Source organism: Pteronotus mesoamericanus, unplaced genomic scaffold (assembly GCF_021234165.1).
Source record: "Pteronotus mesoamericanus isolate MK-2021 breed Mesoamerican mustached bat unplaced genomic scaffold, CSHL_Meso_final contig_29, whole genome shotgun sequence".
Lineage (NCBI taxonomy): Eukaryota > Metazoa > Chordata > Mammalia > Chiroptera > Mormoopidae > Pteronotus > Pteronotus mesoamericanus.
In genome coordinates, this window is record NW_026555123.1 from 3,604,665 (window position 1) to 3,632,649 (window position 27,985).

The 27,985-nt window shown below is 51.5% G+C and overlaps 1 protein-coding gene across 1 annotated transcript in view; it reads left to right on the plus strand.

The window, feature by feature from the left end:
• The window catches only part of ITGA2 (integrin subunit alpha 2), a 79,298-nt gene that overhangs the window by 19,078 nt on the left and 32,235 nt on the right, over positions 1–27,985 (plus strand). Inside the window, exons 3-10 of the mRNA XM_054575365.1 lie at positions 12,531–12,640; positions 15,156–15,247; positions 18,127–18,241; positions 18,411–18,538; positions 20,813–20,961; positions 23,785–23,935; positions 24,439–24,604; positions 26,467–26,543. Of these exons, the coding sequence (XP_054431340.1) occupies positions 12,531–12,640; positions 15,156–15,247; positions 18,127–18,241; positions 18,411–18,538; positions 20,813–20,961; positions 23,785–23,935; positions 24,439–24,604; positions 26,467–26,543 (988 nt within the window). The remainder of the gene's footprint in view (positions 1–12,530; positions 12,641–15,155; positions 15,248–18,126; positions 18,242–18,410; positions 18,539–20,812; positions 20,962–23,784; positions 23,936–24,438; positions 24,605–26,466; positions 26,544–27,985) is intronic.

Consider the following 27,985-nt stretch of genomic DNA (forward strand, 5'->3'; position numbering starts at 1 on the left):
CTTTGGTTTTTCCCCCAAAAGTGCCCTAAGTTTTTTAATGCTGAGTCACGGTTCCATTCATAAACCACAGTTACAGTCACACAGGGTGGGCAAAAGTAGATTTACAGCTGAGAGTAGGCAAAACAATTTATTCTTGTATTATTATTTATTAATGAGTGCATTATTTTTCCATGCAAAAAACCCTAAACCGACTTTTGCCCCACCCCTTATACGGCCACCTTCATGGATACGGAAATATATCCTCCCATTGCGGGTTTAAGTTTCTCATGGTAACTATGAAAATAAACCCAGGCAGCTCTGAAAGTTGCCTTCAGGCAGAACTGTAGGTCCTCTTTGGCCGGAGCGGGCGCCCCCTGGTGGACAGGATCCTGCCAGTGCAAGCCCAGCGCCTGCGGCCGCAGGAGGCCCCAGCTCACCTGGAGCTTCGGGTCTGCCGCCCTCCAGAGCTCTTGGCAATGATTAAGGGGGCTCGTCAAATCAGAGCTATCATTTGTAACCTTTTCCCCCCTGCGGGAACTTATGTGTGATGCTCTAAAGAAATTAATTCAAAGACGCAGAATACAGACGGTTCCCATTTTGGAGCCTGGCTGCCTGTGATGGGAACGAAGGGAGTCGGGAGCCGGCCTGTAGGGGACGCGGTGGGCAGGCTGGAGACGGTGCTCCCGGGCGCCGGGAGCCTGGGCGAGCGGTGCGTGTGCGGAGAGTGTCAGTCCTGCCGAGGGGTAAGGGCAGTTTGGCCTGAAACGCCAAGGGCAGCAAGTACTGTCATCATTCGGGATTTGAGAGAAAGAAAGAGAATCTCTAACAAGTATCGAATTTCACTTGAGAACCATAAACCACAGGGAGGCTGAAGGAGTGTGGTTTGACCTTGGGACCTGGCAGGTAGACTTGCCCCAGGCCGCCCGCTTTCCGTAGCCACCCCGATTCTTTCCCAAACTGCAGACGCCCAACCAAACATCTCCACCTTAATGCCTACTGCATAGATATTATCAAACCTAACAGAGAGAACAGATATCTGATTTTCTGCACCACCTGATGAGGCCAAAGATCCATGACGCCTCTCCCCTCCTCCCCCGTATTCTGTGCACTAGCCAGCCCTGGTGACCCTCCCACCAAAATAGACACAACCGCCCGGCGCCCACCGCGGGCCTTGCAGGTGCTCAACCGCCTCCCGCCGCCCTCCCGGCGCCTCTTTACTCTCCCTGCTGCAGCCGGAGCGAGCCTTTTAAAACATGATTCCAATATTGTCGCTGCTGAGCTTAAACCTTGCAGTGGCTGTCCCCAGCCGTTAGAATAAGCTAACGCTCCTCAAAGGTGCTTCACGGCCTGGCCTCCGTGGGCCACTCCTGGCTCCTGTTCGACCCCTTCACCCTTGATCCCTGAGCCCCGAGAAGTCTGGCTCCCATCCCGAGCACACCAAGGCCATCCCTGCCTCGGGCCTTCTGCACGCGCCTCGGTCCTGGGAGGCGCGGCCCGCCCAAGACCTCCCCTCGGCAGGCGGTTCGTGTCCTTCTCTCAGCTCCAGGGTCTCCTGTCTGTGTCAGCGAGCGCTCGCCACCCCTCCCACTTGCTCTGCAGCACTTTCTGCCCATAGTGTCTAGAGCAGTTGCCGCTATCCAAAATAATCTCTGTTTCTTTAGATGCGCCTCATCTGTCTTCTCCCCTGCCTCTGGGTATAGGGATATTGTCTTGTTCACTCGTGCATCCTCTGAATCCAGTGTGCTCTCTGGCGTAGAGCAGGGGATCAATAATCATTTGCTGAATGACCGAATGGAAGCCCTATTTCCAAATGACTCACCCAAGGAACACTACAAAGTGCACTACAGTAGAATGACGGACGTAGTAGCCGAACAGGACCTGCAGGCGTGCTCTGATGGTCTACTTCCTGGGTGGGGCCTTGCTGAGGACGACCTGCCGTTAAGCTCGAGGTTATTTTTTGTAAGGGACAGTTTTCCTGGGACAGGCCACCTCTAAGAGAAGGAATCACCATCCGTCACAGGTGGATCAGAGGCAGGAAGCCTGTCATGGATTGTAAGGAAACTTGGCCACTGGCCACACTGCACGTGGGAGGTGGGGCAAGACCACAAGGGACAACAAGGTGACAGGAAGCCAGCAGGCAGAGGCCTGGGCCGCGGGAGCGGCAAGCCCACCCCGTCTCTCTCAGGGTCCCCTCCAGCGCGCAGACCACTGTGCAGAGGCCCATGGGCTGGCGGTTTATCGTGGGATTCTGGTGCGAGTGAGGCCAAGACCAGACATTCCCAAGTCCCCCCTTGGCCTGGTCTTGACGTTCCTGAAAGACATATAAACACAAGGCAGTGGCTGTTAGGAAACGAGGTACTACTGTTCGTTAATTGGCTGGGCTCCTGCTTTACCCCTGCACAGAGCTTCCTGGGAGGGTGCAGAGTCGGCCTTCCGAGCCTCCTGTCCCCCCAGCCTGGGTTCAACCACCAGCTGGTGCCAGCACCCCCGCCCCCTCAGAGGGAGGGGAAGGTGAGTCCCCAGACGGCCAGGCTGGGGCCTTGCCCTGGTGTGGCCTCGTAAGGCAGAGGAGCAGAAGGGGCCAAGTCACGGGCCGCAGGCTGGGGCAGGGGAGGCGCGGAGCGCTCACCGCGGACCAGGGCTTTGAGGCCGTGGAGCGGCGTGAGGCCGCGAGGACGCGCTCGGGGCGCAGTGGGCGGCCGCGGGGGACGGCAGTGTCCGCCCCTTCTCGTGGGTGTCACTTCAGTGTCCTCGCTGTGGTAACTCCCTGCGCACAGCTCACGTCCGCTTCCCGACCCTGGACCCTGGGGGGGCAGGGTGCCCTCCCGGCGCCCCTTTGTGGCCTGGCCCTGCCCCAGGGACTGGCCACGGGGGCGGGGCCGTGGCAGGACCCAGGCGAGCGGGCGTTCCCGCCAGGGCCAAAGTGGCCCGCGATGAGGACAGTGTCCTCCCCAGCCCTCAGGCCTGAGGGACATGGCAGGAGACCCGGAGTCCAGAGTTGCCTGCTGTCTGGGCAGTTGGCGCTGCGCCCTCCCCCACTCCTCATTTACCGCAGCTCCACGGACGTTGCGGATGTAGCAGACGTGGGACGGACTTTTTTAAACATTAACTTCCCTTCTGATACCAATCGAGTTCCTTGCAGGCCCAGAAAGCGCTATTGCTATGAATTCCTTTAGTCACTGTGAGCTTTTTCCCTGTAAACCTTGTATCCGTAACGCACACCCCCCTGTATTTTCGTTCCTCTCCGGCCTCTCGTTGGGAAGCCGCTGTTCGGAGGCGCCCTCCACTGCGCACGCCGCCTGGCCGGCTCGCCGCCCCGCGGAGCCCGGCCGCGCGTGCCCCCTCCCCCGCCAGCGCGCCTGCTGCTGCCGCCTGCGTCGCCTACGAGTCGCACTTCGCTGTCTTTCCAGCGTACGTTACCTGTTTCACGGGGCCCACGTTTCTAAGCATGTACAGGCACATTCTCCATTGGTGTGTACACCACGTTAGCAAAATGTTTCACTGGTTTTATGTGCTAGGTTTTTCTTACTATGCTATGAAATTACTATGCTATGCTGCTCACTCCGGAAACTCTGCTGGCACGGCCCTGAGAACTCGGGAGCCTTTTGGATGGTCTCTGGTGGTTTTCAAAGCAGGTTCCCCCCGAAGCGGAGCACCGGGGCACCCCTCGGTCCTCAAGGACCGTCGTGGTCTGTTCCCCGGCCACGGGGCCTGAGGGTCATCGGGTCATCTGCCTGGGAGTTGTCCCTCATTTCACACACAGGTTGTTTAAGTGCAGATGATGCAATGCTTATCACACACAATCGCACAGAGAGCGGACGTGTGTTTGAAACCCTTTCCTGGAAGCTCACAGTACACATACCGGGTCTGTCTGTCCCCCCCTAAGGCCTATCCCAGGGACACGCTGAGCTCATTTTATGAGTCAAATACATGAGAACATTGCAGTCCCCGGTGTGACGAGGGCTGTCTGGGTATGGGGGGTGTTTCCAGTGGCAGAATTGTGGGTTGTTTTTTTGTTATTGTTCCCGCAGCAGCTAGAGCATGCATGTTCCGTGAGAATTAGAAGGGACGTGTGTCATGGCCAACAAAGAGTCTCATCTGTATGTGAGCTGATGTGACAGTTTTAACTCATTAATTAAGAAAACATTTAATAAACCTTCTATGTGTGTTGGTTTATCTTAACAGGTTGTCTGTAAGAGAATTTTAGGTAAATAATAAAGAAGGAACATTTGATTCCATAACAGACATTAAAGATTGTCATATAGCGTGTGGGTAAAAACAGGCCCTGGTATTTATTGATATTCTTTCTTTGCCAAACACGCAGTACTCATAATGCTTCCAAGAGCTTTGTAAAGTCATTACCCCATTTACAAACGAGGGGACTGAGAGATTAAACAGTTTGCCTAAGATTACAGAGCTAATAAACAATAAACCTAGGGCAGATTAATGCAAAACAGAGATAAAATGTGCTAAATGCACATAATTTTTTTTATAAATTTCCAAGGGGGGGAGTGACTGAATGTAATTGGCATGTAGAAATAATGTTTAAATATAGTTTTCATATAAACTCTGTAAAGTCAAGTCAGCGTCCGTGTTTTGAATGGAAATTCCTGTCACGGAAAGCGTGGCCTGGCTGGGGCGCCGGTGACCGGGGTGACAGGTCGCGTCTGCCTTCTCACTCTCTTGCGGAGAGAGATTTGTCACCTGAGCCAGCAGCCAGAGCCCGAGGGCTTACCCTCAGCTCCGCTAGGCGGAGCCGGGGGCCTGGTGAAGCCACTCAGCCTCTCTGCAGCGCAGCGCTGTTCCTGCCAAGCCGGGGGCTCGGAGCGCCCTGGGAGGGGGTAAAAGCTCAGCCCTTCAAAAGCCGGGCCGGGCGAGGGGCTCTGTGGGCGCGGTGTACAGACCGCGAGGGAGGACACCAGGACTTTTCGTAACCAGCTCCTCCCTGCGTGTCTGCGCCCGCCACCGTCTCGCGTGTGCCCGGGAAGGGCTTCGCGCGCCGCGGAGGAGCTTCCGTCCATTCCTCCCTCTTCTCGGCCGTGCACTCTAGTCCACTCCCTTTTCCAAAGCAGCCACGCTGCTGTCTTTCCTCAGGGCCTTGAGATGTTGGCCAGTGTCATCCTTTGTGTTTCTTCCTGGATGTGACATTCTCTTGCCGTTAGGCCGGGGGGCAGGGCCACGGTTCACACGCGTGCTTCGCGTATTCACGGGGCTTGCGTTTATTTTCAGTCCTGGACATATGTATTCCATTTTGTTCTTTCATTTCACTTTAGTTACTTTCCCTAACTTATAACTTAGTCCAATTTTTTTTTTTTTCTGTAAAGGCATTAGAAATCTGGCTGTAATACGTTCTTGCGCTTTGACGATAAGTCTGAAAAACTTGACGTTTTTATCACTGATCATTCTACTTTTGCCATAGAATGAACACGTGTGTCTCCCGCCAACAGCGACTCTCTCTAGTCCAGCAGTGGGGGCAGGGTAAAGGGAACCAAGCGCCCTCAGGCCCCCATGGACGGCCCCTGCGGACCGCCCCCCGCGTTGACTCAGCTACATCAGTTACATCGTAGTTGCCTTTTTTTCCATTAAGTAAATGTAACCTTCATGGTGGCGTTGTTTTCATGGTTTGTGTCGTTGTTCATGCAGAAAAGTCTGCAGTAGACGGCGCGGCGCGGCTCCCCTGCTCCGGCCTGCTCTCCCCGGCCTCCGCCCCGGGCGCAGGTTTGTGAGGCACCTACAAATGCCTGCGCGCCCGTCTTCTGGGACTGGCGTGCGGGGGACAGCTGCTGCCCAGCGTGTCTGAGGGGGGACCTCCTGGACCTCACCCCCCTCCCGGCCTCACTGGACTGGCTCGTCTTACCACGTTGAGCCTCCCTCCCTGTGCACACCCGGGTGTCCGCTTCTGGGGTAAAATTCACGTACAAAAGGGAATGGGGTCGACGCATCCACACCTTCCTGGTGGCCAGGCGTCCGTGACGTTTGCATCTTACCTAGAGACAGCCGTGCGGCCCAGGTGGAACCGCCTGGCCACTTTGTTGCTGGCCCATGTGGCGGGAAGACTGAGCACCTCTGCCCTAGGAGAGCCCTGAGCGACGTCGGCACAACAGGGAGGATCAGCGTTTGGATGGAAGCGCACAGGCTCGGGCTGGGCTTTGTTGCCCGTCGGATGCTTCGACTCGGCTCCTTTATAGGAAAACAGGGACAGTGACAACCTGGGCCTTTACGAGGGTTGAAGGAGTTAACGCCCATACGACGTGTCTATGGCGTGAACTGAAAGCGGTTCATGAACGTTGCTGCTCATCCAGTTTGTGTCCTTGGTAAAACAACCACGTGCCAAAGCACGTAGTTGAAAGGCCCTACTCATGAGCTTCGATTTATAAAAACGTGGTGGTTTTAAAATCATTTCTTCTCTCCTCCGGGGCCTGAGAATGTGGAACTTACTCCACCTCAAGGCTGTAAACTGAGCATTTCAGCTTTTGACTTCAACTTCAGGAAGACTGGCTGTCGACGTAAGGGAGTCCATTTTTACTGATTCATTTGCTTCCAGCACAAAAGCTAACCCCCAGGGCTTTCACGAGCCAGCAAGGAGCCAGCACTGAGCCTGTGCGCGGTGCGGCGGCCCTCGCCCGCCGGCAGCCGGAGGAGCCTCAAGCAGCGCCACGAGGCTTAGGTACTAAAATTGCCTCTCAGCAAACGCCATGGAGTGTAAGTCTTAAATTTATAATAGCGATGTTTCCCAACCAAGGGCTAAAAATGCCCTCTCTTTACCTGTCTCCCTCCTTCCCAGAGATCCAGAGTCCTCCCAGGTGAACTGTTTCCATCCTAAGTTCCCTTCAGGTGACAGGAAGCAGGTCTCTCTGTAGAAACGCGCCGACCCTTCTGTTGTCAGTGCCTTGGAGCTCAACTACGTAAGAAACCACAGGCAGGTGCCTTAGGCTTTGGAACGTCTCACCCTCACTGGGCTTCTAATCCCGAGTGAAATCCCCGCCCCAGGCGTCCGACAGCCTCTCGGAGCCCCTCCTGCCTAGATCTCCTCCAGGGAGAGTATCCTCCTTCTCTGGTGATGCATCTGGTTCCTTTCAGTTTCTTAGCCAAAAACCCTGCGAGCATCCTTGACCCATTTTTTTTTAAATGCCAAAAATAACCTCTCGAGAAACCCTGGTGGCCCTCCCTTCAACATAAACCTAAAATAAGGGCCTTCTCACCCCCTGCCCCTTCCACCACCCCTTGCCCAGGTGACTGAGTTGCCTCCTAAGTGCCTGATCTTTGCCCCGATGCAGCCATGCTCAAGAGAGCAGCCTTCCAGATCCTTCTAGCATATGTCAGGTCACATCACGACTCTGCCCCAAACCCTCCCCTGGCCTTCTCGTTCCCCTCAGAGGACCGCTCAGTCCTATCTGACCGCACCCCTCCCCATCCCCTGTCCCACCCGCCGGCCGGCCGCAGGGCCTTTGCCCACGCTGTGCCCGCAGCCCAGACTACTCTTCCATCAGCGTCTGGGGTCTAGTCCTTGGGCTCCTCCAAGACTCCTTCAACATCACCTTCTCCTGAGACCTTCCCTGGCCATTCTAGCAAGAATTTCAGTGCCCCACACTCCTCACTCCGTCCCCCACACTCCTCACTCCGTCCTGGTCGGCTTTCCACAGAGCCACGGTCGCCCTCACCCTGCGCTTGAGTCACGTATTAAATTTATTCGCTCTCCTTTCGCACTGGAGCGTAAGCTCCATGAGGCCAGAAAGCTCTGACTGACTCGTGCACGACTGGTCCCCCGGGGCGTTGAATCAAGTCTGGCCCACGCGGGTCTGGCGCAGAGGACAGCCCCCTGGTTGTACACGGCACACGGAAGGGCTCGCCGTTTTGGAGGGAAGGACGCCCCCTGGAGTTGTGCGGAATGTCAGCCCGTAAGATCTCAGCAAGCTTTTGCTGGATCAAAGAAAGCATGTTTCGCCCTACTCTTATCTCCGTCAGTCATCTGCACAAAAACCGCTCGTACTGAAGGGACACCTGGAGAGCTTTGAGACTCGGAGACCGAAGGAAGATATTTATAACAGTCCCTGGATTGTGGGTTTGCAGCGGCCTGGCCTCCATAAATACTGTTTACCAACCTCAGAAAGAACTTCGAATTCCAGTGGAGGTGGGCAAATTGGCTCTGTTTGGGAACTCTATATAATCACTATTTTGCCACAAGATAATTGAACAGTGAGTGTTATTTTAAGCAGCCTTGGAAGAATTCCCGTTTTCCCTGCAGGAAAAGAGAAGTTTGTGTCTCGGGATTCTGTGTTGTCAGAGACTCGGCACCCGCCACTGTTCCTGCAGCTGGCTTGTCCGCTCGTGGCGAGGTGGAACCGTGACTTGGGAGAGAGCCTGCCGCTCCTCGCAGGGTGCACCCCCTCCCTTGCCCCGTCCCCGCCTTCGTCACCTCCTCTCCGAACGTGTCTCCTTCCGCTGCAGCGGGTTACAGAAAACTGTATGGGTGAATACACCAGCCCCCTCCTCCTCCTGTCTGATTAGTTTAAGAACGTCGCAGTTCCGTAGGAAGAGTGCCTGTGGGGGTCAGCCCCCTGGGCGGAAGTGACGGGGAGAGGCGGCTGGGAACCCCGCCAGGAAAGGCAGAGGCGGTGGTTTTGGAAACGTCCTCTGTGGTCGCCGGCATGACCTGGAGGCTACTGACCAGAGTGGGTCACACATCTGAAGACTGCGCCCCATGGGACAAGGACCCCTTTGTTCTTCAGCAGCCACCAAAAGGGTCTGGTTGGGCACTGCTTTCTAGTGTTTCCTGTTACGAGTTTAAATGGCATTATACTGCCTGGAGCGGTGCCACTCAGTGGGTTGGGCGTCAACCTGCACAACGAAAGGTCGCCGGTTCGATTCCCGGGCAGGGCGCGTGCCTGGGTTGCAGGTTTGGTACCTGCTCAGGGTACATACAAGAGGGAACGGATCGATGTTTCTCTCTCACGTCGCTGTTTCTCTCCTTCCCCGTCTCCCTCCCTTCTCCCCTCTCTAAAAAAAGTACACAATTTAATAAAAAAAAAAGCTATAATGCTGGACGATCTAGATGGGTTTGCTGAGAGAATTTCCGGACCTTTCGCATCTCCCCGTGAAGTGGCACCCGCTACATGCCTTTCTCTCCTTCCGGCTGCTGCCTGGGGGCTGTGCCCGCAGGGCCTGCAGGGAGGTCAGGGAGGTCGGCACCCCGACCCCTCCCGTGAGGTGGGGGAGGTGCCCCGGAAACACTTAGTCAGCAGGATACAGCACGTGGCCTTGGGAGCGTTGTCATCGAGAGGATAGTAGCTACCGGTGGAGCTTTCCTGCTGAAAGCCCCGAGGGGCACATGGTTAAGTTTTAGACAAGAAACACGAGCCCTTCGCTCGTCAGTGGGCTCCTCTGGGCTTGGGAGGTGGCAGGGTGGAGGGGAACCAACCATACCTGCTTCTGTCTGAGCATCCCCTGCTCCTACCTGCCTGTGACCAGCTCAGCCTGGCCCCCCAGGGTGGACGGGCTCTCCCAGGGGGCCTTGGCTGGGGGCCCTCCTACAGCGCATGGTCACGGCCCTGCGTTTCAAGTCCTAGGTGGTTCTGGAACGCAGCCGCTCTGTCCAGATAGTTTTCCCAGTCTGGGCGCCCACCAGGCCTGGTTGCCCCCAGGAGGAAGGAGAAAGGACTAAGGGTGAAGACTTCGGCGTCAGAATTGGTCGCACGGGGCCCTCACAAGGCTGCGGACACAGCAAGCTGCTCATCTCTCTGTTGCGGTGGCTCCTTCTGCAAAACAGAGGCACGACACCTCCGACGCGTCCTGCACGTGGAACTAGATCGTGTTGGGAAGGCCGCGCGCCCGGTGCCGGCTTTCCTAAGGCTCTCCGGGATGAGTGCCCCGCCGAGCACGCCCGGGGCAGGGCCGTCCGCCCCAGACACCAGTTCCCTCCAGACCCCCCAGCCAGCCCTGGCTTCCGCCCACTCGCCTCTGCTTCTCAGTCGGCCTGTGGGGCGGCCAGCGAGGGCGCGCTTCCCTCTCAGCTGCGTTGGGTTTTACCTCTTATTTCTTTTAACTTTAACTCAGAGAACAGAATTAAGATTTTCATTAAAAAAAAATTTTTTTTTTAAATGTTAAAACCTCTGGCTAGTGTGGCTCAGTAGGTTGGAGCATCATCCTGTTGCCAAACGGTTGCGGGTTCGATTCCCGGTCAGGGCAATTCTGATCCCAGGTCCCGGCGTGTACAGCAGGCAACCAGTCGACGCTTCTCTCCTTCCCTTCCTCTCTTTTTAAAAGCAGGGACAAAATATCCGCAGGCTAGGGTAAATAAATAAATAAAACACAAAGATATGTTTTCCCTACTCAACTTTTCCTCAACCAGGAGAGCCCCCCTAAACACTGGTGCGGCCGCCGGTCCTCTGCGCGCTCCTCTGCGCTCTCACCGCTCGGTCCCACAGGCAGTGTCCCGGCGCCGCTGCGCTGTGCCGAGCCTCGCGGGCCTGCCCTCTCAGGCGCTTAGTCGCCGGGCAGGAAGGCAGCCCAGTGTGCGGCACCAGCCGGGGAGCCGGTGGCCCTGGACGTGCAGGTGGAGCGCCCTTGCCCACACAGGCAGAGCCGGGGCCCCCTGGAGGGCGGGCAACCGAGCGGGAGCACTGGGCCTTGCCAGGCAGGGCGCAGGCCATGTGACGGTTCAGAAGCCAGGCAGCCTCTGATGGCGGAGGAGCCGAGTGGAGCGGGACGTGGAGTGGGCCGGACACGCGGAGTTTTGGGGAGGAGCACATGGGAGGGGCGAGCAGGGGCTGTCTGTCTCCCTGTGTTTTTCCTGCGCTCTGAGGCCTGTCTGACCCCAGAGGTCAGAGGCCAAGCTGACAGGCCCCTGTGGGATGAAAGGCAAGGACTTGGGCAGAGGAAGCTGAGGGTGCTCTCATAGTGCAGAGCTGTCGGGGGCTTCCTCCCCTGCGAGGTGTCACGGGTCAGCAGAGCGGGGCCCTGTGCGCATTTCCTGGCCTAGTACCAGCCTCTCCGCTCGTCAGAGCGGACACCGATACCCAGCACTCAGAGTTCTTTTCCGAAAACCTGAACCCGTCTGCCCGGTGTTGCTGTAATCCCGTCCACAGTTAATGTTTTAACAGGTAAATTATGCTAAATGATATGCTCGCAAGAAGAAAACGCTTTCAACTCTACCCTTCATCAGAGTTAACTGAATTAAATGAAGCACTCAAGAATGCTCTATGAAAATGTTCATTTGAGAGTAGTTATGTAAGATGAATAAGGGGAGAAGCTTATTACTGAACCGTGAACTGTCTCAGCATGACCTGCATTTCCCTGTTCTCCCTGCGAAGAACACCAACACCACCTTCATCTTGTGACCATTTTCCTGTTTGTTCCACGGGGGAGCTTATTCGTATCTTTTCATTCATCTGTGTTATTACTGTTTTCGTTGTCACGTCCTTCAAAGAGTTTTACTACATTCAGTGAACAGAAGGGCAGCTGGAACCTCTCTAATCCACTGTAGCACCAAGCATGGAGCACCTGTTGTCTCACTGATGATGATAAAGCATTTACACGAATGGATTATGAAAGCATTTAAGCATCATCGGTAGATAATCTATTCCTTCCAAACTCTGACAAGGGAAAGACGTTGAATTCAATATCCTTCCTCGGTAGCCGGAGCTGCGGAGCCTCGGAGAGGGAGGCTGTCGCACAGTCCCTTTCTGTCCGCTCTTCTGTGCCGGGGGAGTGGTTCTCAGGGGAGCAGTGGTCGCTGGTTGGAGACGCTCCGAGGGAAGTGAAGCCGACCCGCGGGGCAGGGGGAGCACGGGCCGCGGACCCCGTGTCCTGTGTTCTGGCTGTAAATGTGGCTGCTCTGTCTTCTTTGTGCTAAGGACCCACTTACAGAAGCGATAAACATAAAGCCATCGAGGGAACTCATCGACTCCCTAAATACCGTGCGAGTTCTTCGGGAGTAGAAGGCACGCAGCGCAGGGGAGTTTTTGCTTTTAGCTCGAACACCGTCCCCTTCTCTAGGGTTAGGCTGACCCGTACGGTAGCCGCCGGCTGCTGGCGCGTGAAACGTTGCCCGTCCACCAGGACGGGGCCCTAAGGGCAGGGACATGCTGAACTTCAGAGGCTTTCTGTGGAAAAGAGAGAACGGCAGATGGCTCATTAATAGGTTTAATATTGATCGTGTGCTAGTTTTGATACAGAGTTAAATGAAGTATAGTAGTTAATGTCACCTGTGGCTTTTTATTTTCTTAATGTAGCCAGTAGACAATTGAAAGTGACCTTTATGGCTGACATCGGTGACTTGCACCGTGTTTCCGTTGGTCAGCTCTGCGTTCAAGAGACCTCCCGGGGAGCTGGGACCAGACAGCAGACAGCCCTCAAGCCTCTTGATCAGCAAAGAGGAAGGGGTTAGGGTTCGGGGGCAAAGATCCAATTATAGCTGAACAAACATGAACTAGTCACTAAGTAAACATTGAAATTATGGTAAATGTGTTTCCTCACTGCTTTGTGGTCAGTTTTATTTTTAAGAACCATTAGCTAACATTTAAGATCTAATGAAAAAAAAATCCTGTTTTTAGGTTACTGGTTGGTTCACCTTGGAGTGGCTTTCCTGAGAACCGAATGGGAGATGTGTACAAATGTCCTGTTGATCGGCCCATTGCGACATGTGAAAAGCTCAATTTGCAAAGTAAGTTCCAGTTAGCAATGAGATTTTTGAGAAATAACAAAACTCGATTTGTTATATACACGACTGGAAAATAATAGCAAATCCAATCATAGTTCTGTCTGAAAGAAATAAAGACAGCTTATTGGCCTGTATTTCTTTTTTTTTTTTTTTAAAGATTTATGTATTTATTTTTAGAGAAGGGGGAAGGGAGTGAGAGAGAGAGAAACATCAATGTGCAAGAGAAACATCAATTGGTTGCCTCTTGCATGCCCACAACTTGGGACCTAGCCTGCAACCCAGGCCTGTGCCTTGACTGGGAATCGAACTAGAGGCCTTTCGGCTTGCGGGACAATGCCCAACCCACTGAGCCGCACCAGTGAGGGCTGCCTGTATTTCTTTGTCCTAGTTATATGGGGCCCAATTGCATCCAAATCTCCGACACAGTCCGAAGACCCGATTTAATACAGTACACGGGAAACATGCTGCTTCCTGGACCCTCTACCCCCAGATGCGGACTGGCTTCCACCAACGTTTAGGATTATTTGTTGATTATTGACAGAAATCGGAGGCTGCCCCAACCCCTGTCTCCTCAAACGCACCGTGAAGAGGAGAAGTGTCAGTCCTCGGATGGCCCTCGGAGGCACTGCGCCTAAACGACGCCATTCTAGTAAAAACGTTCATGGTTGAGGGCCGCCTGTAACTGTTCGGAATTGCTGTTTATTGCCCACACGTCAGATGCTTTCTATTAATGCAAAAGTTCCTAAAAGTTCCTGGAGACCTACATGAGTCATGTTTCCACACAGCATTTCCTGATGCAAGTAAAAATTACTCAATTTGGTCACTGTCATCATTCAAAAGAGACAGCACTGAGGAGTCAGAACCCTGCAGAACTGGGGTGCGGGCCAGGAAAATCCTGTGTCGTGGAAATCGAGGGAAAGGAGACATTCGAAGACGGTGACTAAGCCTTGGAAGCAAGGCGGGAGCGAGGTGGGGCAAGCGTCAGTCATGGCCAGTGCTGGGGGAGGCGGGGCGTGGGCACGAGGACCAAATTCAGACGGTCGTCTTATCTAAGGGACGTGTGGCTGATCTCGAATAGTGCTCTCCAAGCATTCGCAGCCCTCCCCCTAGATAAAAATACATGCAACACGTCTAAAGTAAGAAGAGCAGGTACCAGGCGTGCGTGCTCAAGGGCCTTATTACGTCACCCCGATGTCTCATATTACCTCTTGCTTTTGAGCACTCATCCCTAATGTATACATTTTATTTTTTTAATTACAGACCTGTACTGACACCTTATCTTCCTAAACAAAAGTGATAAATTCAAAGGAATAAAAACATACACACAGACATTCTATTGCTTTTCTGTCTGCGCTCCGTACCATCACGTTTTGTGATTTTCCTGTCTGGTGTTGAAGGGAAAATGTAGGTGACAAAGGCTGTGGAGCAGGTGGGCAGCAAACAGGTGCGAGGCGAGAGCGTGGGCGCCCGTGTCCACGAGCCGAGCGGTGCGGGGAGCTAGGAAGACAGCTTGACGGGGCAGCAGGGTTAAGAGGAGATTTTCTCATAAGAAGATCCCGTTTGTCGGGAGAGCGGAAGGAGGCGGTACGACGGGGCGACCGTCCGTCGAGAGCAGAGCGACAGCACAGACCCGATGCCACGGGCGCCCGGAGAGTGCAGTGAGCCTTGGAGAGAACGCTCCCTTCTCCAGAATCCAAGCGAAGCCGGGGCCTGGAACGAAGCCTCCTCAGCGAACAGAGAGAAGCCAAGCTCGCACTTGGGGCGTGACTCTTTTCTTCAGGAGACACGTTGTGCAGACAGGGATGGGGCCTGGGCTCAGTTCGGAGGCTTGAGAAGAAAGGTCACGTTTTAAATTGGTCGCCCTGGGGCGTGCGGACGGAGGGCAAGTGGCGGTGTCGGCTTGGCAGAAACTAGGCTGCACGCGTCGATGACATCGTGGAGGAGGTCGGCCGTGTCCGATAACCGCTCGAGGACGAGTCCGGTGGATGGCGCTGGTTCGGTGGCAGAGACGGGGCTAGGGAGACGTATTTATTATTCAGTGTGGCCGGCCTCGGGGTTCCCTTCTCAGATTCGCTCACTGTTGTGCTGAGCGGAGTCTACCACAGGGTAGGGTTTCATAACACGCTACAGATACTTCTTCTGATCCGGAATGAAGCATTAGACAGAGTCATCACGGTCTTGGACAGGGCAGGGGCCGCAAACTGGAGACCCAACGGTGTCCTCAGCTGTGTTGGGTTTGGCTGGCCTTTTACCAATATTAAATGCAAATGCCCACCTGGTTTGCCTGCTCTGGCCCGCGCTCCGACCACATGCCCCTGCAGCCTCCCGCGCACTGGGGAGCGTCGGTCGCCGAAGGCCTCTCCATCCTCTGCGCTGACCCGGTCCCTGGCCTTCTGGCTACGTGACACTAAATTCAACACTACAAATATACACGAGTGTGCATGGGATGTTTAAAAAAACAACTTTAAGTAGAGAAAATTTAGTCATTATTTAATTTTTTTTTTTCCCCCTTCGAAAGCTTCCGTAAGCATCCCCAATGTTACCGAGATGAAAACCAACATGAGCCTCGGCTTGACGCTCAGCAGGAACATGAGGACCGGAGGATTTCTGGTGAGTGTTTAGTGCTCAAACCCCCCTCCTTCTCCAGGAAGCATGAAGCCAGCGTGTCTCACCGTCCCGCCTGTCACGTCCGATCTTGAGGCTCAGGAGCTTGCTTTTCGATCGGCTGGGCCACCGGGCTGCCCACCGTGACTTAACGACCTGTGGATGGAGAGGCTCCTGAGTTGCGCAGTAAAGTCCTTGCCATGGGGTGTTTTGAAAAGGGGGAGCGAGAGACACCCGGATTCTTTGCCCTTGGACAGGGTGCGGGCCTTTGTTGAAAACCTCAGAGCTCCAGGCCTCCCGTCTCCTCCCGTGGGGGCACACAGGACAGGGGCTGCTGGCTCCGAAAGCCGGCTTCAAAGCGAGACGTGCTTTTGTTTGTATTCCTGTCCTGTAACCGTTGGCTAATCTGATATTAGTTGAGGCATGGCTCGATCTCATTTTATTTCCTGTTCGTGTTTATTCTCATCTACTTTCTAGAATGCTGTGAAAAGACATCCCAGACCAGTGATGTCTAATTTAATGAATGCCTCAGTTAATGAGTGGGCTGGGCCAATCCACGGGTTAATAACTTGCACATCCAACTATGCCTCCAAGTGTATTAAAGAGTTGATATGTACAAGTAGAAGAAAGTGGTAATTTTCTGGAAAAGAGAAGAAATTCTGAGCTTAGAACTAACAGAAGAAATAGTATAGAAAATCGTTGAAAAGATTTGACTATATAAAAGAAGTGAAACCATTGCACACAGGCAAAAGAAAGTTTAAAGGCAAATAAAAGCCCAGCTTTAGTTCACATTTCCATCAGCTCTTCCGGGTGTATTCTCGCTGCATTGTCATGTTAAAATTGTCATCTTAGACAGCTTAAGTAAACTTTACATTAGTTATATCTATGACATGCTTAAAACCTATGTGTATAACTGTATTTTCCCAAAAGTACAATCGGTTTTGAGCAACGTCCTTCTACTTTCACTAATAGGTAATAGTATTCAGACAGACTTTGTACCACTAAGTAAATCAGAAATTGCTTCTAATATGTGCTGCATCAAGGCAAAGATGAATGTTGCAACAAACCTTCATGCTTTATGATATCGCGAAGTCCTTGTAATAGGGTTGCCTTCATCTTTTTTTTTTTTGCTTGTTTGTTTTTAAAGTTGAATAAATTCAGAAAGAGAAATATATTGAGATATAAAGATTACATACAGAATGTGCTTCAAAAATGTTTAAACTGTAACTTCAGATAGAGTAAATAAAATTTCAAGAGAATTTGAGAGATTAATTTACTCATGTAGCAAGCACAGAGGAAGGCAGGGAGGGAAGGAGGGAGAAAGGTGTGTGAGGGAGAAGGGGAAAAAGGAAGAGAAAGAAAAAATCCAGTCTTCTTTAGATACCTAAGAGAACAAAGTCTTAATATACTCTTAAGAATTATGTGGAAAAGACTGACAATCACCACATTTTTTTGAACCTGCTTAAATTCTGGGCTTACAGCAGGAATGTAGTTCTGGCTTTAACAATTGGCATAGTCTGATCTCAACTTCTTAATGATGTTTTCCATTGCTTAAAAAAAATTTTTTTGAATACTTCATGAGTTATTTTTTTTTCAAGTTGATTGGAACAGTCAGCTTGGGGAGGGGGGTATAGGAGTCAATCATTGGTATCTGTTACTTAGTAAACGACCACATGCGTGAGTTATGCTTTTCCCCTAATTGGCAAAAGGAACCAGTTTCATAGGCAAAGCTGGCCTTATTCACTCCCTGAGCATGAAAAATGACTACAGCTGTTGCTTTCTCTTTCAAGCTACCAGCAACTGAACCCATAAATTCCCTTTCATTCTTCCAGTCGCTTTTTGCAAGCCTGCACTCTTCTGTTCAGGTTTAACCATTAGTCTGCAGCCTAATAGTAAACTTCGTAGCTATTTTTTAAGATCTTGACTGAACTTCTCTTCCCCGTTCTTTCCTTTTCCATGGAAAGTATTAACCGGACCTTTCCCGTGGGGCAGCATCAGGCGTTCTGGGCACGAGCGGGCTGCGGAGCAAGGCAGGCCCGACGAGCGCCGGCCCGCGGGCTGAGGCTCCAGGGCGTGGAAGCGAGGGGCCTGAAGTCCTCTGAGAAACGCGCTCTAGCAAAGTTTCAAACTGGCAGCTCAGGAACCTCATGGTGTGTGCTTAGCACAGGGCGTTTTTTAAAAACAGCGAACTTCCACACACTTCATTCTCTCTGACTCTCCCGGAGGACTGGGGAGACCTGGCCAGGCGGGGGCAGAGTGGCCCGATCCCTCACTCACCTTGCTGTCTGTACCTGACCCCAAGTGCGCTTCCAGGCTTCCTGCCTGGCCCTTGGGGACACGGGGGTTCACGGCGTCTGCTGACTCGTCCACACGGAAGGGACAGGAGCAGCCCGTGTCCATGAATAACAACAATGGCGCTGGCTAACACTGCCCTGTGACTGGCTGCTCACCCAGCACTGTTCCAAGCATTTTATACCTAGGGACCCACTTACACCTTAGAAAGACTAGAAGGCGTTATTATCTTCATTTTGCACATGAAGCCCAGGTAACAGAAGGACCAGAAATGAACATTTCTCCTGGGGGTCCCCTGGAACGAAAGCACCCCTTTTCCCTAGCTTGGTGGGCGGCTGGTGGGCTCCCCTAAGCTGACACCTGCCCCTGAGGGTCCCGACGCCCCTCTGCCCCAAGCCTGCCCTCTGGCCCCGCACACCCCTACGCTGCCCTCGCTTCTGTCTACCTGGCGCACTACCAGCCAGAGGCGTGTGCCACGTGTTCCTGTCAAGGGCTGACAATCCCTAGTGTCTCGCAGAAGAACAGAAACGATTTTTGAGTTTCCCAGGCAGAGAGGTTTTCCATGCTGTGTCCTTGTTCTCGTTATTTTGAAGACGTGCGGTCCCCTGTGGGCGCAGCAGTGCGGAAGTCAGCACTATGCGACGGGCGTCTGCTCGGACATCAGCCCCGACTTCCAGCTCTCGGCCAGCTTCTCCCCGGCGGTGCAGGGTAAGTCGTGAGCGTGCGGAAGGTCTGAGCAACGTCTCACGTCGGAGGGGGGAACGCGTTTCAGCACGCCGCGCAGCCCTCAGCTCCGCATCGCTCCGTCACGCTTGGATGCGGCGTGGCCTCTTGACTTGGCCGTGCGACTCGGTCTCTCCCCTCTTTCCCTGTGCAGCCTGTACGTCCTTCATAGATGTGGTGGTGGTATGCGATGAGTCAAACAGCATCTATCCCTGGGAGGCGGTGAAGAACTTCTTGGAAAAATTTGTACAAGGCCTGGATATAGGCCCCGCAAAGACACAGGTATGGACGTAATGCAAATCCACAGATGAACCCCCAGCTTTCTCCCTGAGAAAATGGGGTTAGATACGAGGTCTTAATTTTTGCGTCTGTCAAGTCCCCATATTAACTGCCTTGAAAGGTAACATTGAGAGTTACATGAAGCTTGTACTCAAGTTATTCCGTCTGTGACTTTGCCCAACGCTGGTCTTTGAACTTGGATTTCTAGTTCTGGCCCAGGCATCAGATATGGGATAGAGCATTTTAATCCTTTTTAATCCTCTTCTGTGGCTTGTTTTTTCATTCTCTAACTCATGAATTTATTAATATGTTTTAAAATCCAATATGATTTTTTTTACACCCCCTGGACGAATAATGAATTTCTTTTGTTTACTCCTTGCTGCTAAACAATTATCCTTGAATTCTGGGATTTTCATAAAGAAGTCTCTAGACAGCATAATTCCACTATTTATCCGTTTGTAGTCTTTTACCACATTCTCGTCTACCCCTCTTTTCATACAGGACAGGTCTTTTCAGTTCCGTTGTATGTTTCTCCATGGTTTAAGGGGCCCTTCATTTGACACGCAACCAAAACTCCAGAGCAGAAGTTCATGCTTCTATTAAACTGAATAGAGCTTATTTTTTCAGTTCCGGGGGTTTGGTTTGGTTCTGTTTTCTCCTTGGCTCTATCGCTCCGTGGGTCATCCTGGGTGTGACAGCGTGTTGACCCGCCCTTCAGAGGGACCCATTCTCAGTGTCACTGTGCGTGTCCTTGGGCTGCAGCTGATGCCCCGAAGTCTGGCAGTGGCCAGCAAGTATCAGGACATTTTCTCCTAAATGCCAGTCAGTTGTCCATATTGAAGTTTGTTTTTCAGCTTTTCTATGCAGTATAATAAAAAATTGTTAGACTTTTCTCCTTGGACCTTACCCCTCAATACCAAGAGGAGCTTAAACCCCCAAAACTGCGAAAGTTTCACTGTGGGCTTTAGCCAGAAACTTCTGTTAAAGGGGACTGAGTGTAGCCCCGGTTTCCAGGGAGCGTCCCTGTTAGGGCCCCTTGAAGAAGAAGCTTTCATGTTTTCTTCTTCTCTGAGTGGGTCACCCCGTGACATGGCCCATTTGCTGGCTAGTCTCTCGTGTGGGATTCACGGCCTTTCTCGTCTTTCTGCCCCAGCACATCTTCTTCATCTCCAGAGGGGGCTTTGCTCAGTCTCTCCTTTTCAGCCGACTGTGACCTTTCTGCAGGTCCTGCCGCGCTGCGCCTCCTCACACCCTCCACCCAGCCCTCCCCCTTCTCGCCTGGACGTTCTGGGGCCGTGGCATGGGACGTGCTCCCATCTTCTCTCCCATTAGGCTTTGAAAGTCTCAGCCTTCTTTTCGGTCCTTCCCTCTCTCTCAAGTCTTACAATCCGCCCTGAAAAGCGGGGTGTGGTAATACCATCTTTTCGCCATCGAGTGAGAGGAGCTGATGGGACTCAGAGACCCAGGCTGTGCCCTCCCACCTTCCTTACTTGCTGGCCTGTGTTTCGGAGGCCGCGACCCTGAGCTGTCACTGCCCCTTCCGGCCCTGGGAGCCCCACTCCTAGGCGTGGCGGGTGATGTCGGGCCGAGAGCAGCAGATGTGTCTGACCCTCTGAGGTAAAGAACGAGGGTTGTGAGCCCGGGCGGCGGGGCCCGCCATTGTCCTGTTTCTCAGCTCTGCTCAGACTCCCTCAGGCGGCGTTGGCCGCACACGCACAGGCAGCGTCTGGGCTCCTCCCGTGTGCGACGGGAGCGACGGGAGGAACCCCAGCACAAGAAATACGTCCAAGTTGACTGCATTGATTACTAGCAATAATCAATTGTCTTGAATTCTCATTCTCTGCTTGTTACATAAATATCCTGAATCGACGAATCTTCCATCTGTGGCTGCTCATAATTATTTACAGGTTTATATCCATTGTTAATTAGAAAACTTACATCATTTTTATCTTTATTAACTTTATTCTAATATTTATCCATATTAAAATATTATAGGGCAGTGCTTTAAATTTTACATCTATTACTCTTGAGAACCAAATCACACAACAGCACATCATCTTGCTTATCGTAAGTACTGTTGCTATACACTTCCAGCCACTAACAAAGAAGTTATTTCATTGGAAGAAAAATAACTGTTCTTATGAAGGAAATTGAAAAAAATCCTCTGAAGGTGTCAGTCCTCGTCTACATGCACCTTTGATTTTTATTATATTGATAAAATAGAAATGATTTATAACTTAATTTACAGCCTTTTAAGAAACTTCTGCTCTCTTGCAGGTGGGGTTAATTCAGTATGCCAATGATCCAAGAGTTGTGTTTAATCTGAACACTTTCAAAACCAAAGCCGAAATGATAGCAGCAACAGCGCAGACATTCCAGAATGGCGGGGACCTCACCAATACCTTCAAAGCTATCAAATACGCAAAGTGAGTTATGAAGCCAACAGGCCAGGGCTTTGACAAAGTAGAAGCGCTTGTAAGTAAGAAAAAGAACAGACAAACAAAAAATAACGTGCCTGGTATCCACACGTAGAAATAGTGAAGAAGAAAGTTTAGATATTCTGTATCGGAAACACTTTGAGAAGACAGTAGGAAATGAAGTTTAAAAATCTTTGATTTCTAGGACTTCTATGAGATAGTCTGTGGTTTTTAAAAAGGTGTTACATGACATAATGAAATGAAGTGAAAAGACCTACGTCAAAACACGAGTAGACAGAGCGGTCTGGAATGACTCGTTAACACGTATCCAGGCCCCAGGCAACCTGAGCGGGCGGAGCGCTCGCTGCGGAGGGAGACGCCGCATTTTCCCAGGGTCCCGCTCCCCCCGCCCCGCCTCCGCTCGGTTCCTCTGCTGCTCAGCCTTCCCCGCGCTCCGTTTTAATCAGATACCTTTACAGAAACGCACACTGCGGTCCTACTGTTAAAAAAGTAAATGAGAACAATGTGCTCACCTTCCCTTAAACCTGCTTCCCGCCTTTCGCCTCTTGTTACGCATGCCTCCCATCCATCGCCGCTCCTCTCTCCCGAGTCTGTACTGCCTCCCCCCGACCTCCCTGCAGCGCGGGCCCTGCCGCCAGGCAGGCCGGTGGTGCCCTCTGCGCCGTCCACACAGCGGGCCGTCCCGCCTCGAACCTCGCCGCTTTGCCTCCCTGGACCTTTGACAATGATGAGACAGGCTGCTCCTTCTGCCCTCTGGCCAGGACCCCACAAACCTCTAGGGTCCCGCCCACGCTTTGTCGGCAGCTTTGCCTCCACCCTGGCCCCTTGTCCTGTCTCTCCTTCCTTTGGCAGAGCCCTCTGTTTCTGCAGCGCTTCTGGGAGGCGCTGTGTCCACGCCCACGGCACAGCCGCTGCTGCGGGTCGCCGCGGGCGCGCGGTCAGCCCAGCCCCTCCCGGAGCGCACGCAGCGGCCTGCGGACGCTGCTTCTCCATGTCCGCGGGGCGCGGTCGCGTTTCAAAGTCTGTGCCTCCTGAACCCGCGGCCTCATTCCTCTTCCTATTCCTGCTCAGGACTTCGTCGCGTGCAGACACGCCCCCGCCCCTTCCAGGGGCCGAGGCCAAGGACTGGACGGTGCCCTTTATCCCTTGTGCGCCTCCTTGGGCCGCGCACCCCAGCAGCCGCCACGCCCTGTCATTTCTGTTTCTGGTTTCCTCGCTCCGCTCGTTCCCTTCGCTGCGTGTGCGCTGCTTTAGTTCCTGCTTCCGTCCTCTGGCGACCCTCTCCCCCGGTGTCAAAGGGCTGTGGGTGATTTCAAAAGGGGCGGGAAGTCCTTTCAAAGTACTGTGTCAAGTATCAAAAGGCCACAGAAATAGTTAGTGGGTTTGATTTTATTAAAATATAAAATTTCTGTGCAGAAGTAATCCCATTAAAATTCAAAAGATGATTAATGAGTTGAAGAAATTATTTATAATGTATATGACAAAGGATAATTTTATTTATTAACAAAAGATCTTACTAATCACTACAAGAAACGATGAACATGCCAAAAAAGGACAAATATAAAAAATCAAGGGAGAGAAACAGTTAATAAACATGTAAAATGCTCATCGTTCCTTCATAATAAAAAATGCATATTAAAACTACAATTATGTATTATTTGTCACTTCTCAGAATGCCCCAAATTAAAGGGTTTAACAATCTTCATTGCTAAGGAAAGGAGGAAGAGAAATGTACGTTCATGGTAATATAAATCACTTGAAAGTTTTGAAGGTCAGTTTGGCATTAGCTATCAAAATTTTAAATGTATAGAACCTTTGTTCCAGTTATTTTATTGCACATACACATTTGAAAAAGCATACCGAGGTTCTCACGGGCGTTCATTACAGCGTGCGTTAGTTGTGAAGCTCAAAATGGACTCAACGCCCAGGAATGGGGAATTGGCTCAACAGCTGTTCCACCCCCAAACGTGGAAGTGCCCCACAGGCATCAACGAAGGACCAGGGCATCACCTGTGCTGACAGGGAAAGACCTCTGTCAAAAAGACATGTCACCCCAGAGACCACGCCCTGGGCAGGGCCATCCAACCTGCTGCCCGTGGGCCGCATGCGGCCCAGGACGGCTGTGAACGCGGCCCAACACAAAATCGTAAATGTGCTTAAAACTTCATGAGATTTGTTTGTGATTACGTGTCACAACGTATTTAATGTGTGGCCCAAGACAACTCCTTCCAGTGAGGCCCAGAGATGCCAAAAGGTTGGGCACCCCTGGTTTAGGGGGTAGACTACCCATATCCATCGAGACACAGCATTTTCTAGGACACATAACGTGATAATAGCAGTTTTGGAACAGGAGCTTGGTGTCAGATTTTTATTATATACCTTTTCAAAGGCTTTTATTTTTACCACATATATCTTTTTTTTAAAGTATATTGAAAAAGGAGATGCAGATTCAATGAGTAAAATATATGACAAATTTGAGTATTTTTGATCTGTCGAATAGTATTAATGAATTTAATTTTCTTATCAGAAGGTAACTCTAAGGATTCCTGATGTAGACACACGTGAACACACACAAAACACACACCGTGGAGCCCATGGAGATTCTTTTTGCTGCCCAGCAAGGGTTGTAGGTTTAAGTTTCTCCACAGGCTGCAAGTAGAGCGTCCCTAAACGTGTCTCCAGGCTGACAGGGAGGGGAACCCTCTGTCGCGATAGGCGATGCTCAAAGCAGTTTTGCATTTCTGTTTCCAAGAAGAGGTGCACATTTTAACGTCTGTGTTGGTGGCGAGCCTTTCATTTTATCTGTTGCAGGGACTTCGCTTATACTACAGCTGCTGGCGGGCGACCAGGCGCCACCAGGGTCATGGTGGTTGTGACTGACGGGGAATCGCATGACGGTTCCATGTTGAAAGACGTCATTGAGCAATGTAACGAGTACAACATACTGAGGTTCGGCATAGCAGTAAGTGCATCTTTTCAAAGCCTCCCCTGAGGACATGCTTATTGATTTTAGCGAGGGGGAAGGGAGGGAGAGAGAGAGGGAGAGAAACATCGATCGGTTGCCTCTCTCACGCTCCCTGACTGGGGATCGAACCCACAACCCAGGCATGTGCCCTGACCGGGAATTGAACAGGCGACCTTTTGGTTTGTGGACAATGCTCCAGCCAACGGAGCCACACTGGCCAGGGCTAAGTGAATTTCTTTTAATTATCTTTCCATTGCTGGGTAAACGTGCCTCTCTAACATCACTGCCCAAGACTGCCTTTCTCATTGGCTCGCAAAGCTTGATAAAAAGGAAATTTTTTACCCTGTTTCTGCTTCTTGTTGATTGTAGTCCTGCCGATGAGGGCGGGGCAGGCTTCCTTGCCCAGAGGGCCCGTGGTGGTCAGAAACTGCCCAGAGAGTGTTGCAGGAAAACCGAAGCACAGCAACAATGACCGTTTTTTTCCTCTCCTTGTTTTCAAGGTTCTAGGGTACTTAAACAGAAACGCCCTTGATACTAAAAACTTGATAAAAGAAATTAAAGCAATTGCCAGTAGTCCAACCGAAAGATACTTTTTCAATGTGTCTGATGAGGCAGCTCTGCTGGAAAAGGCCGGGACGATAGGAGAGCACATTTTCAGCATCGAAGGTAAAAGGGCGCCTCCCAGCAGGCTCCTTCCAAACGCATCTTTCACGAAGTCTCGCTTTTCTGGCTGCGCACTCGCTCTGTGAATGTCCGTGAGTCACGTGGTACGAAAAGAGCTCTTACAAATCAGTACAAAAAATAGGCAAATAACGTGAGTAAGTATCTTATAAAAGATAAATACAGACGGCCAAGAAATATCAGAAAATATTCCCAGTTATTTAAAAGCATAAATTATATCAATGTGACTTTGTGCTGAAAAGGTAACAAAGATTTAATTAGTTAAATTAGTTTAATTAGTAAGATGTAATTTTGGAGAGATTATGGAGGAGCAAAGAAGCTCATAGATTGTCCATAAGATTATAAATTCTATACCATTTGGAAGGCAATTTAGTAATGTCTATTGTAATTGTAAGCAGTTTTACCTTTTGGCACTGGAGTTTTTATAATTGTAGAAAGTTTTACTTTTTTACACCGTGTTACCTAATTTCAGAAATTTTTTGTTTATAAAAAACAAGTCTACTTTTAAAATTAGGAAAATATAATGAAGATTGTTAGTAGTTAGGATTTCAGGGGAGCATGTACCAGATCTACGATAAATTCCTTCCATGGCCTCGGAAGGTTCGTTAGTGGGGAAATGGCCCATGTTCAAGAGGCCACTTGCATGCAGGACTGGAACACACACTCCAGCCGGTACGAAGGCCCACAGGACCCCAACCTGGTTCCTGCCGGTTAACCCCAGTAGCTGTTGGCAGTAAAAAGCACCCTTTACTGAGCACCTGCTATGTATCCGTGCTGCTCCGGAAACTAGGTCCAAGGGGATTACGTCAGTTCAGTGTTCGTTCCTCAGTCATATCCTAATCTCCTAATTGTCCGCTGGAAAGTTCTATCCAAAACGTCGTATTCCTCCTTAAACATCCCATGGTGCTCCTGAATTGTTTAAATCATTGTCAAAATCTCACATGCCCTGAAATAATTAAAAATTGTTTGGCTGCCTGTTGTAATAATTTGGTTCTTTTGTGGCGGCACGAATATGAACCACCTTGATGCGGTCCAAAAACGAACTGCAAAAGAATTTGTGTATCCTCTGCCAGTCTGAGGGTTGGGACAACGCCGCGTTGTTTTCCTAAGAGTTATCTCTACTCATCCTGTGGAAGTGATTGCATCTTCCAAGCATGTGACTGAGTCACGAGGTACGGTTGGTCTCTCTGTTAAAGTGACGCTTCAGGAATTTAGCTTCATTTTTGAGACTATTAACGAGACCCGTTTTGACCACAATGTAGGGCACCGAGCACTAACTGCGCCCCCTGGGGCTGAGTGAGCGAGAGGCACCCTAGGGTTGAGCTGGGACACCCCCCAAGTTGGTTCAACCCCCGCTCAGGCCTGAACGCTGGCTCCTGAAGTCCAACCCCGGCACCTCTCAGCGTGGCCTGCGATGCAGCTCGACCGCCATCTGCAACGTGCACGCACTTATTAGTTCCTATATTTAAAGGCTAAAAGTTAGTTCCAATATTTAATGCTAAAAATTCGGAGAGCTTCTTGCCTAGAAATGACAGGTTGTTTTTTAAAAGGCTATCGCCTCAGTTTTCACCTTTCCCCGGCCCCTCTGTTGAGTGTTCTTTGCTATCAGAAACTTCCTATCAATAAATGTATCCATATGTAATCAAGATTAATGGCTCCTTTAAGCTCTGCCTTTGGAGATGCTGAGGATTTCCATATCTGTTGGAGTGCGACCTTACTGATTTCTCTGCCCTGCCAGCTCTGTATTTCTGAGTGAACCTCAGAGCATTGTATGTGCGTGCATGTGATTGAAAAATTGATTTAAAATTGATGGCAGCGATCTGATTCTTGAAACTGCCACTTCCCAGGCACCGTTCAAGGAGGAGATAAGTTCCAGATGGAAATGTCACAAGTGGGATTCAGCGCAGATTACACTCCTGAAAACGTGAGTATATCATAACTCCCAGCCGCTCTGTCACGTGGCCTAACCTTGCGGGCGCGGCAGCCTTGCCCGTCCCGGGGAAAACAGCCGCCCAGCAACCAGCCGCCCTGACTGCCGGTCCAAGTCCTTGAGCTTCTGCGTGCCACCGGCTGCCCCCTGAGCACAGAGGCTCATCCGTGCCGTCCCTTCCCTATTTCACAGGGATTTTGTATGCAAAAAAGAAAATGATAACATACTAGAAAGCCTCTGAGCACTCCAGGGGACAGGCCCTCTATGAATTCAAGGCGTTACCATTGCAGGAATTGCCTTCGAATCAATTAACTAATAGAAACGCTTACTACAAACACACATTCCTGTCACCGCCATCATTGAATTCTGAGTTGCTCTGGCAGGAAATGGTGGGGAAAAGGAGGGATTTGGGAAAGTGTGAGGTGGGACGTCGTCTTAGCTCAGGGAAGGCCATTCCAGAACCATCCACCCCCCCAGGCCTCTGAGGCTGAGTCTGCTCAGGACGGGAGGGGAGCCGCTGAAGGACCAAGGGACACTGAGGGACACGCGGGGACAGAATGCACTCAGAGCATTGGCTCAGAGCCTATTTTCTCCCTGGAATTAAAGGTACTGACTTTCTCGGGATCACCAGTCATCAGAGATACTCATAAAAGTTACAGGTCTTCCCCCTGGGAACTGTAAATGAACCCCCTCCTACCCCACCCCGAGAGAATTCTTAACATGAATTCCTGATGTTTTTGGATGCTCTGAAGCTCCTCTCCCTTCCCCAGATCCCGAGTCCCAGACTTGTGACAACTACGCACATGATTTCATGGCCTTCTAGTCTCAAACGCAGCATTTCCCTAGTTGCTATTTTTTTAACGACTCGTGTTTTTCTATTCAAAATGTTTCCTAATATGTCAGATCCCATCCTGACCAGCCCCGGGTGCTGCAAAGACTCGTGGGTTCGGATGCTCGGGTCGGGTTGCCGGCCCGCCAGGGTAGCCTGTCTCCTGTGCCCCTCCCCCACCGGGGCCGGCCTGCGGTGGTCCCGCTAGGGACCCTCCTGCTAGGGACCCTCACGCTCCCTCACGCTAGGGGGGCTGTCCCAGCTCCGGGTGCCTTGTTGTAAAAAGATTTTATTTAGTCACTTATTTTTAAAGAAAGGGGAAGCGAGGGAGAAAGAGAGGGAGAGAGACATCAATGTGAGAAACACTGATCAGTTGCCTGCCAAACGTAACCAGACCGGGGACTGAATCCATAACCCAGGCCTGTGCCCTGACCGGGAATCGAACCGGCCACCTTTTGGTTGATGGGATGATGCTCCAACCAGCTGAGCCACACTGGTCAGGACGGGGGTGCCTGTGGTAGCTGTGCTGTTTCCCAGTTGGTGAGACCGGAGAAAGGGGATGGGGGAGCAGCTCCTGTTTCCCAAGCTGCCCGGGCCCCACTGTGAG